General features: G+C 48.8%; 2 protein-coding genes across 2 annotated transcripts in view; one reads left to right on the forward strand and one right to left on the reverse strand.

The window, feature by feature from the left end:
* LOC128826026 (group IIF secretory phospholipase A2-like) overlaps window positions 1-9,962 on the forward strand; it is a 218,685-nt gene that overhangs the window by 152,013 nt on the left and 56,710 nt on the right. The window lies entirely within an intron of this gene.
* On the reverse strand, window positions 5,630-9,021 carry LOC128826031 (group IIE secretory phospholipase A2-like). Its single transcript, XM_054009038.1, has 3 exons — window positions 8,918-9,021; window positions 7,089-7,195; window positions 5,630-6,028 (listed from the first exon to the last, which is right to left on the reverse strand). The coding sequence occupies exons 1-3, from the start codon at window positions 9,019-9,021 to the stop codon at window positions 5,886-5,888; spliced, it is 354 nt and encodes a 117-aa protein (XP_053865013.1). The 3' UTR covers window positions 5,630-5,885.

Consider the following 9,962-nt stretch of genomic DNA (forward strand, 5'->3'; position numbering starts at 1 on the left):
CGATATTGGCCAAGTCTGTTCTGTTCTGGATGATTGTGGCCAGGCTCAACAACATTATTAGCCTCTAGTGCACAGAGCTCCTCCACCGTTTACTAGAACCGCCCCCAATGCAGCTCTGTATCCCTTGTTTGCCTTCCTGTGAGCAACTCTGAGCATGTTCCTAGCCTGTGTTCTCTTAGAATGGTGCAGTGCTGATGGAGGGGAGAGGTGCTTGCGAAGACAGTGTGTGTCCTCCCAGTGCTACCCCCTGTTGTGCCTGATCGCTGCCAGTGCAGAATGTGGTCAAGCTGCCCACATCACAGAGTCAGGTAGTCCTGCAATCAGCCAAGCTTGTTCCCAGCCTCCGACCAGTGGTAAAGAACACAGCGATCATGCAAAATACAACCCTGCTGAAACAACAGATTGGAATAGATGTTTGGAGGGGGGAGCTGCCTGGGAAGGGCCCAGAGGGATGTTTATCCTGCTAGGCAACACGAGAGGAGTTGTAAGATCAGGCACAAAACAAGAACAGAACTATCAGCAACAATATTAACTACCCCTGCCCCCCATACACAGCTGATAGAACCACTAAGGGCAACTTCTCAAAATCAGCTGCAATTATTTAATAAGACGAGGAGAAGGGCAGTAAGTACAAGCCACTCCCTCCCATAAGGCCCTTTCCCCTTGACCTCAAGGCAGTAGCTTCCTACCAGGTCTATTGAGCGGCTTCCTTTCAGCGGTCTGATCTGCCCAGTGGAGTAACCACGGTGCCACAGCTCTTCTCTCCTGTTCAGATTGTACAATGTTCTGGATCTCGGAACAGTTCTGTAATACAAACAGCTCCTCGCTACAGATCAAAGGAATCCCACACAGCTACAGCCAAGCTGCCATGTCCAAATCCCTTTGAAGCGTTGCGCCTCTCCTGGAGAGGGTTCTACGCCAGCCACCCTTCTACTTAGCTGGATGCGCCCGATCTGGCTCCAGCTCTCCCACCCACCTGCAGTTCAACATGATGCAACATCTGCGCTGAGTGTATCAGGGGAACTCATGAGGCAAAAAATGGTGACCATATTCAGAAGGGATAACGTGCCAATGTTTGGAGGCCTGGGGACAAGACCCCCGTATCTGCTAGTTCTATTACTATTTGTATTACAGTAGTGGCTGGATGGCCCACTGAGATCAGGGTCCCATTGTACAGCGCCTAGCACAAACATAGTGAGAGATCATCCCTGCTCTGAAGAGCTCGCTGTCTGAACAGCCAAGGCAGAGAATAGGTGGGAGGGGAAATGGAGGCCCCAGCTCATCACAGGTTAAATACCTGTGAGCATCAGGGCAGGAGAGTTGGAATGATTTGGCAGCAGATCCAGACACAGACCTCAGATCTCTTTACACCCCACTTCAGCACCCTCCCCACTGGACCGCGCTGTCTCTGGTCTTGGAACCTATCCGGATGTCCAGTCTGATCCGGAATCACTGGGCATTCAGATTTCACGTTTGCTCCCATTTCACTAATATTTACGCATGCCCAGAACCGTGTGTCGTCAGCTACCCCAGTGCAAAGTCGGTATAAAAATGCAACCAAATGGAATTAGCGGCTTTTAATCCCCACTTCACGCTGGTGTAAATGACCTGAAGGGCAATGGAGAATCCAGTCCCAGGAGTCTTTTCGCCTCTTTTTATAAGACAGTCCCTCCAACCCCTTCATAACTCTTAATTCCCTTCAGTCTTTCTATGCCTCTGTGGTCTCTAGGTGCTCAGAAGTGAAAGCAGTTTTCTAGGTGCTATTTAACCAGGGTCATACAGAGAGGGCTCATCCCTGGTACAATATTTATCTCATGAGAATCCAAGAAAACAAAACCTCTTTCCTTGCAAGGATGCGTCTCTTGGTGGTATGGTTTGGCAAGGAAGTGTTCTCTACTCAAGTCAAGAAAGAACTGAAGTTAATCACTTAAGCAGAGGTCACGCCCTGATTCTAAATATTTGATAGTATCTTAATGCTCACTTGGTGTCCGAGAGAGTTTACACGTTTGATGGCAGATTTCCAGTGTACACTAGAACCTCACTACTCCACAGTGCTCTCCTTAGACAGCTTGGAATTCACCTTCCCAGAACAGTGTTCTCACCTTGCCTCTCAAAGATTGCGTTGCTATTGAATCTCATTCCCCACTACATTTCTAACACACGAACGCTGCTGCGTCCAGATACCGAGGCCGAGATCCTCAAAGGTATTACCTGATGAGGTTCAGCAAGGACAAGTGCAGAGTCCTGCACTTAGGACGGAAGAATCCCATGCACTGTTACAGACTAGGGACCGAATGGCTAGTCAGCAGTTCTGCAGAAAAGGACCTAGGGGTTACAGTGGACGAGAAGCTGGATATGAGCCGACAGCGTGCCCTTGTTGCCAAGAAGGCTAATGGCATTTTGAGCTGTATAAGTAGGGGCATTGCCAGCAGATCGAGGGACGTGATCATTCCCCTCTATTGGACATTGGTGAGGCCTCACCTGGAGTACTGTGTCCAGTTTTGGGCCCCACACTACAAGAAGGATGTGGAAAAATTGGAAAGAGTCCAGCGGAGGGCAACAAAAATGATTAGGGGGCTGGAGCACATGAGTTATGAGGAGAGGCTGAGGGAACTGAGATTGGTTAGTCTGCAGAAGAGAAGAATGAGGGGGGATTTGATAGCTGCTTTCAACTACCTGAAAGGGGGTTCCAAAGAGGATGGATCTAGACTGTTCTCAGTGGTACCAGATGACAGAACAAGGAGTAATGGTCTCAAATTGCAGTGGGGGAGGTTTAGGTGGGATATTAGGAAAAACTTTTTTCACTGGGAGGGTGGTGAAGCACTGGAATGGGTTACCTAGGGAGGTGGTGGAATCTCCTTCCATAAAGGTTTTTAAGGTCAGGCTTGACAAAGCCCTGGCTGGGATGATTTAGTTGGGAATTGGTCCTGCTTTGAGCAGGGGGTTGGACTAGATGACCTCCTGAGGTCCCTTCCAACCCTGATATTCTATGATTCGGCTCCCAACTTCCACTGAAATGAATTGAAGTAAGGAGCTTAAATATCTTTGAAGATCTGGGTCCATGTTACCAAGACCTTGTTGTTTCAGTCTGTACCACGTTATGTTCACCAGTACGTTATGGAGTATCAGTGACTACTTGTGTGCAAAGTTACTGACGTGCAAGTGTTTACAGGATTGGGCCTTAAATCAACAATAATATTGCCATGAAACTGAACAAAAAAACCTGTCAATGAAAGCCCGGTTTAGGGATTTGAACATACTCCTAACGTGGTGTTAGGATCCTAAATGTTATTGCCATTGTACTAAGGCAGGAAGATCTGAAAGTGACATTAATTCTCACCCTTTTAAGTTGCGTGTGGCTTTTGTACACTTTACTCAGGACAGAAAGCAAAACTGAATTAATCTGCATGACACCTGCCCGGGTCAGCCCCCAAAAGAAAGGAGTCCAGAATAAACCCTAGATAGAGTTACCCAAATGAATGTGACCGTTCCCCATCATGAATCCTGTGAGTTTACCTCAAAGCACTCCATGCTTAAGAAACCCCAGAGATGATTTCTCAAGTGTCTGATTCAGTCATCCATGCTCCCCTCTTACCAACTTTGTTAGCTGCAGCATGAACTGTAACATATCCCTTGCTAATAAAATGTTTGTAATACAGGTGTTCTGTTAGATCATTAACCCACCAGCAAACAGCATTTTCACACTCTATTTCCCTGCTTTATATCCCAGTGTTAACTTGGGGCCTAAGAGGTTAGGCAACACGTCAAAATAAATAATGCAATTATTTTATAAGTTTTTCCATAGAGGAGACATGAACAACTGCGAGGAGATGATGTTATCCGGCCAAACCTTTGATTATTTAAAGGAGTCCCTCAGGGAAATTTAAGAGAAAGTAAGTTTCTAGTTCTCATGGTTGTAGAGAAAAGCTGAAAAGACCAGAAGGGCAACAAAAAAGCCCCAATGTTGTTATTTTTTAAATCTCTTGATTGTGATGCAAATCTTATGATTGTGGGGGCCTGTTTCCCTATATCAGAGTGCTTGGGAATAATGCTGGCTGGGTCTGTCTGGACCCCGAAGAAGGGTGCTTTTAAAATTGAGTTAGTTCAGTGGAGTTAGCCTTGTGGGGCAGCCACACAGCCAGTTGGCAGAGTTGTAAAGGTGTTAAACTGTGTCCACCTGGGTGTGAAAGGACATTTCCAATCATGTTAAGGTAACTCCATTAAGCTAATTCGATTTTAAAGAGCACTTCTTTCCTTCATGGGGACAGGGCCAAGGAGGTTGTTGTCACTGAGCTATTGGAATGTCATTTTAGTCTTTGCACAAAATATTTTAGAACATGAAATGGCCATGTCGAAGGGTTGACTCACCTCTGGCATGGCTCCTCGTGGCTGGGTGGGGAGGAGCAGATTCGCTCTCCGGCACCCCCCGCTGACAGTTGTTCCTGGTTCTGTGGTGGTCTGCCTCTTTTTCTGACTTAGCTCTCTAGCCAGGTCCCATTTTAGTTCCACAGCCCTTTCAGGGTACTCCACTCAAGTTCCAGTTGCTTCACCCCCTCTCCTGGGGTTAACTAAGACCGACGGGGTCCTCACCTGGGATTGTCTATGTAGATCACTCAAGGAAAGCTCGAGTACTTCTAGTCCCACTCAACTAACTCCCAGGACTTTACCAAACCCTGTTTCGGGCTCACCATGGGGAGAAACGCTCCTCACTTGCCAGCTTGGTACTCCCTCAGACTGTCAACTCTGGACTAAACTCTCTTTCAGGCCTACCGCAGTGAGACTCACCATCTCTTGTTGCCCTGTCTCTAGCGGCCTTCCCAGACCCCCTCAGCTTCTCAGGCTTCCTTTCCCAGTCCCATGCCCTCCTTCCTCAAGGCCTCTTGCTGGGGCTCTGCCTAATGCCTGCTAAGTTCTTCCTTGCTCTTATTTCAGAGTATGGCCCCCCAAGCTTCCTCCTGGCTCAGCCATCTCTAGTTCTGGCTCCAGGCTTCTCTCAGCCTTTAGCCCATGAGAGGAAACTACCAGCTGGTTTCCTACTAGGCCTTCCCCCGCCCCCTGTGCTCCTTCTTTGATGAAGAGCCCACTCCTCCCCAGCTGGATTTGATCACCAGTTTTGCCTAACACCCCTCCAGGTGCTGCCCAGGGGCCTAATTGGGCCCGTTAACCCTTGCTAAACTAGTGTGGGGTTTATGCATCCAATCACACTCCAGCACATCGTTAATCTCCCCAGCACAGCTTTAGGCCTAGCTTGTCCATTGATTTTGGGCCTAACCCAAAGCCCAGGGAAGCCTGATTTAGACGCACTTTGGCTCAGGACCTCGAGGCAGAGTCCAGTGTTCCAGTTCTGCAGCTTTTCCCACTTTACGGCTGCAAGCCCGCGTAGCCACCCGCTCTGTCTCTGGAGAATCTTTCTCCAGCCGGTCTTAAATAAGACTTGGCACTAAAACCAAGCCTCGCTGTAGCTGCCTGGCAGTGCCGACTGCCATTGGAGAAGGGAGAGAGCGAGAGCTCAGCTTGGTATAACAGGACACAAGAGGACAACAGCTATCATGCTAAAGTTTATTTCAGATATTCCATCAGCAGTTAAATCATACAAAATGGCCCGAGCCGGTAAGCAGAGCTGCCGGAATTTCACGCTGATTCTTAGAAGCTGAAAACATTGGTTGCATTTTAGAAGCTGTCTTTTCTTTTTACTAGTAGGGGCAGGTATTGCTTGTACTCACAGGGCCTGGTCCAAAATCCATTGAAGTCAATGGAAAGGCTCAGAACCCTGCTGAGGAAAGCTGCTAGAACTTGGAAGATCTTGCCGAAAAAGGAACAGCACCTAGCGCAGGAAAGAGATGGGGCTGGCACTGCAGAGCACGGAGACTAGGGCAGCTGTGGGCCTAGCACGCGGGAGAGGGTCCCTTGCAGAGGATGTTTGGGTAATAGAGATATTTTATGTGGAAGGTGTGGGCGGTCCTTTGGAAACACATCACCGCAGCCTTGTCACATTCACAGGTCTGTTTCTGGCAGACAGTTTCCCCACCTGAAAAATAAACCAGCAGGGAAGCATGAGAACAGTACAATAGAGCCTGGGGCAATTATCTTGAATCAACTGCTGGAGCATATGCAGATCCTCTCATTGCATGCCTGAGTGTTGCAGCTAAGCCATCCTATGTGTGGGAAAGTCACTTGGGCCCAATCCAAAGCCCACTGTAGTCCACGGGAATCTTTCTATGGACTGCAGTGGGTTTGGGCTTGGCCCCTTGCCTACCAATTCTACTGCTGCTTTACAGAGGTGTCTGTGATAACAACCTACATGGTGCATACAGCTTCTTACCAAACAGGAAGATCACGACTCCATAACTAGGTGCAGGGGGCCTGCGGTGAACCTCTCTCTGTTTGTTTTGAAAATGCTGCTGTTGAAAAGAGTGGAACGATGCGAGCCGGCCTGGAGCACCCCGCTTTGTGCTGGCGGCAAAGCAGCCAGGCACACGCCGTGCTGAGGAACGTCCTCAATTCCTTTCTTGCACAGATGCAAAAGGCCGGCACGTCTCCTATGCACCCAGCGACAGCGGAATTTCCCTGGGTGAGTGCCTCCTGGCAATAGACAATAGCCAGAAATCACGCTGCATGTGACACAGCTGGGAGCGCACAGCCTGCCAGTTTGCCAACTTCTCTGAGTTGCTCCAGAAGTAGTATTCCCTCTGGCGCAGCAGGGCCCTGGGCCTGTACTCAGCTCAGGGTGAAATTCACCCCACAGCCTGGGGCCACCAAAAGGCCTTTGCGCCGCTTAAGTTTTTAAAACAGGGCATAAGTGGGGCAGAAATAGTGTGGAGGCCCTCGTCCTGACCCCTCTGGGTGGGGTGAGTTTCACCCGTAGGGAAGCTTGTCTTGCTTAACCAATCACCTGAAGAATAATCACAACCAGGATCTGTTCAGCCTGCTCCCTATTTCAAGCACATTCCACTTGTTAGCCAGTTGAATAGCATTTTCCAGCCTGCTAGTCTCTGGGATGCTCAGGAGGAGTGAGGCCCAGAGACCGCCTGTCTCTACGGAGAGCGAAGCTATTCAGTTCATGCCTTGGGCTCTACAGTCTCACTTACTGCAGGCTATGTTGCCCGACTGGATGGAGTAAGAATAGGATTCCAGTTTGGGATTGCAGCCATGTGCCGTCATCTTCTTGTAGCAGCAGTCGTGAGCATGACAGCACCTTGTATGAACAGAGTCAGCATTAGTACAGCACTGGGGGGCGGCAGGAAAAACGTGATTAGTTGTTATTTGAATTACGGTAGCACACAGGGTCCCTAAATGAGATCAGAGCACCAAGGGGGGGGGGAATGCTTTGCGCACACAGCGAGACCAGGGCTTGCCCCGAAGGGCTCACAAATCTACAGCACATGTTCCTAGCAGAACATCCTCCCTGTTTTCATTCAGGGAAAGTGGAGTTAAACGCATCCCCTTGCCATTCACCTTCCAACAAAGGGGATGATTCAATGCCGCTCGCTGTTTGCCTCCCAACAATGCAGCATTTGCTTTGATCGATTTCCTGTTTCTCTGCTGTAACTAATGGCTGGTAGCTGAGTCATTACCCAGTGTTCTCAGGAGAGATTTGATCGCTAGTCAGAGGCCTATGCTTTTTTAGGCATGCCGGCGTGATCCGTGCAGACAGCGGATCAGGTAGTGTTGAAAGAGCTGGAGGGGGGGTCTCCTTGAGCAATCTGCATCACCTTGAGCATCCTCAACTGTAGTTGTGAAAAAGCCCAATGAAGACTTGAGGATGTGTGTTGACGACAGGAGCCTTAATTCACGGACCGTTCAAACTAGCTAGCAACTGCCCCTCAGATCAGATACACTCAAATGAATAAAATCCCAGGAGTAAAATACGTGAGTAGTTTTGATTTGGTATCTGGATACCATCCGATTAAAGTGGCAGCTGAGGATTGAGAACAAACTGCCTTGGTGACATGCTATGGGTTGTTTCAATTCTGCAGAATGCCTTTCAGACTCATGAACGCGCCAGGGGCATTTCAGAGGCTGGTGACTGTCCTTACCCAAGCTTTGAGAACTGAAGACATCCTCATGTACTTAGATGACTTCATTTGTTCCCACAAAACATGGGCAGGACGTCTGGTAGGCATGGTATGGGTTCTAGATCTTCCCAAGGAACCAGGGTTTAAATTTGTACTAAACAAATATCAGTTTGTGAGGAGCCACATCACCTTGCTTGGACATAGAGTCAGCGAAGACCAACAAGACTGGGATATGAAGACACTTTTTGTTGTCTTTGCATATAACACCTGCTGGCATTCAACTGTCCATTACTCTCCTTATGAGATTATTTTTGGACTCCACAGACCTATGTGTCCCTCGGACTTGATGTTCGCCTACATAGCTGAGAGACATGGCGGAGTCTTATATCAATGACGTTCTTCCACCTTTGGGAATGCTAAGTGAGTCAGAAGCAGGTTTTGGAGCCAATCTCCCCTTGCAGTTCCATGATTCCCTTGAAATGCCCCCCTTCTCTGAATTCCTGGCATGCCACTGGGTTTTGAAAGTAAATGCCATTAGTCATACAATGCATGCTGACAGAATAATTACTCCTCGGGGGCGGGGGGGGGGAGGGAGTCATCACACTCTGACTGATTGCTACTGAACTAATAATCATCACAATGATCTTTTGTGGGTATCTACCAAGCGTCTTAAAGCTCTTCATAATAGTGGACATGCAGTAACCTCATTTTACCCGTGGGCAGATTGAACCCAGCTCTCCTGATTCCCAGTCCTGTGCTCTGACCACTTGTTCACATTGCTGCCCTCAGTAACAAATCAAGGGCCATGCTGACGACTCCAGTTCTGGAGGGGAGGAGGGCAGCGGGGGCGCTGAACGGTGGTAGCACTTCCCAGTGCCCTTAGCGCCTGTGCTCTGACTTACCAGTCGGTCTCATCTAGTGGCTGTTTGGATCCTCCCAGTCCACAGTAGCATCCGTAACCATTGTAATTCAGAAGGGCGTTTTCCCCAGTCATCTGCTTAATCATGTCCGCAAACTGTCCTGGCTCTCTAATCATTCTGTAGGCAGGTGTAGGGGGAGCTCCATCCCCTCAGAACGCCGGGCTCTAATCATGAATCTCACCCACAGCTCCCCTGTGTCGCTCCTATTTACTGCGGGTCCTTTCCACACCAGCTAGTCCAGGGCTGCAGTGTCCTCCGCAGAATGAAGGGAGTGCCAGAGATGAGAACCATTTCCTGACCTGATGCAGATAAAGCTGGAGAGCGGCAGCTGCTGGCCAGGGTGGTGGTGTTGTTTGCGGTGCGGAAGGACTATTTTTTCAATCCCACTCCCGTCCCGCCATGCGATACCCACTCTATTTTCATCCCACTCCTGCTATTATGGTAGCAGGTCCTGCAGCACCCACAGGATCCCAGTTTCCCCTGCAAACCTCTTGCACCCCCCCCCCTCAGTTTGCACACCATTGCACTACTTTGTCTCAAGCAAACCATTAAGGCTTTTTATGACAACAGCTTCTAGGCAATGTCAGAGTTTACAGGAAAATCAGGAGAGTTAAAAACATGCCACAGAATGGGGATTTACTTACAGCACAGGAAAAGTAACGGGATGCCAGGCAAACGCTTCATTTCAATTGAGAGAGGTTAGCGAAGAAAATAACTGTCCAGCTACAGAAAGCACTAAACCTTAAAGAGAGCCCAGGACTAACTGCACCTTTACTGCTGTTGGTTATATGGTCATTCCATAGAGCCACTCCTCATTAAACTACAGAAAGATGGAAGAGGCAAATATGTACAGTTCTCATCAAAATGTATTTGTTATGCAACAGTGTGTCTGGGTTCCTGGACACCGTTGGCGTAGGGATTAAGGCCCAGATCTGCAAAGGTAGTTAGGCACCTAACTCCCCAGGAATTGGGCCTTCGTGTTTTTGCTGTGGGTTAAATGGGGGGTGAGAGCTGCATTGTGAAATGC

Source organism: Malaclemys terrapin, chromosome 19, assembly GCF_027887155.1.
Source record: "Malaclemys terrapin pileata isolate rMalTer1 chromosome 19, rMalTer1.hap1, whole genome shotgun sequence".
Taxonomy (NCBI): domain Eukaryota; kingdom Metazoa; phylum Chordata; order Testudines; family Emydidae; genus Malaclemys; species Malaclemys terrapin.

Coding starts and splice junctions, on each gene's coding strand:
- LOC128826031 (XM_054009038.1), bottom strand. CDS start 9,021: ATGATTAAGCAGATGACTGGGGAAAACGCCCTTCTGAATTACAATGGT. Junction 7,196..8,917: donor CCACTAGATGAGACCGACTG/GTAAGTCAGAGC, acceptor TGTTCATACAAG/GTGCTGTCATGCTCACGACT. Junction 6,029..7,088: donor GTCGGGCAACATAGCCTGCA/GTAAGTGAGACT, acceptor TTTATTTTTCAG/GTGGGGAAACTGTCTGCCAG.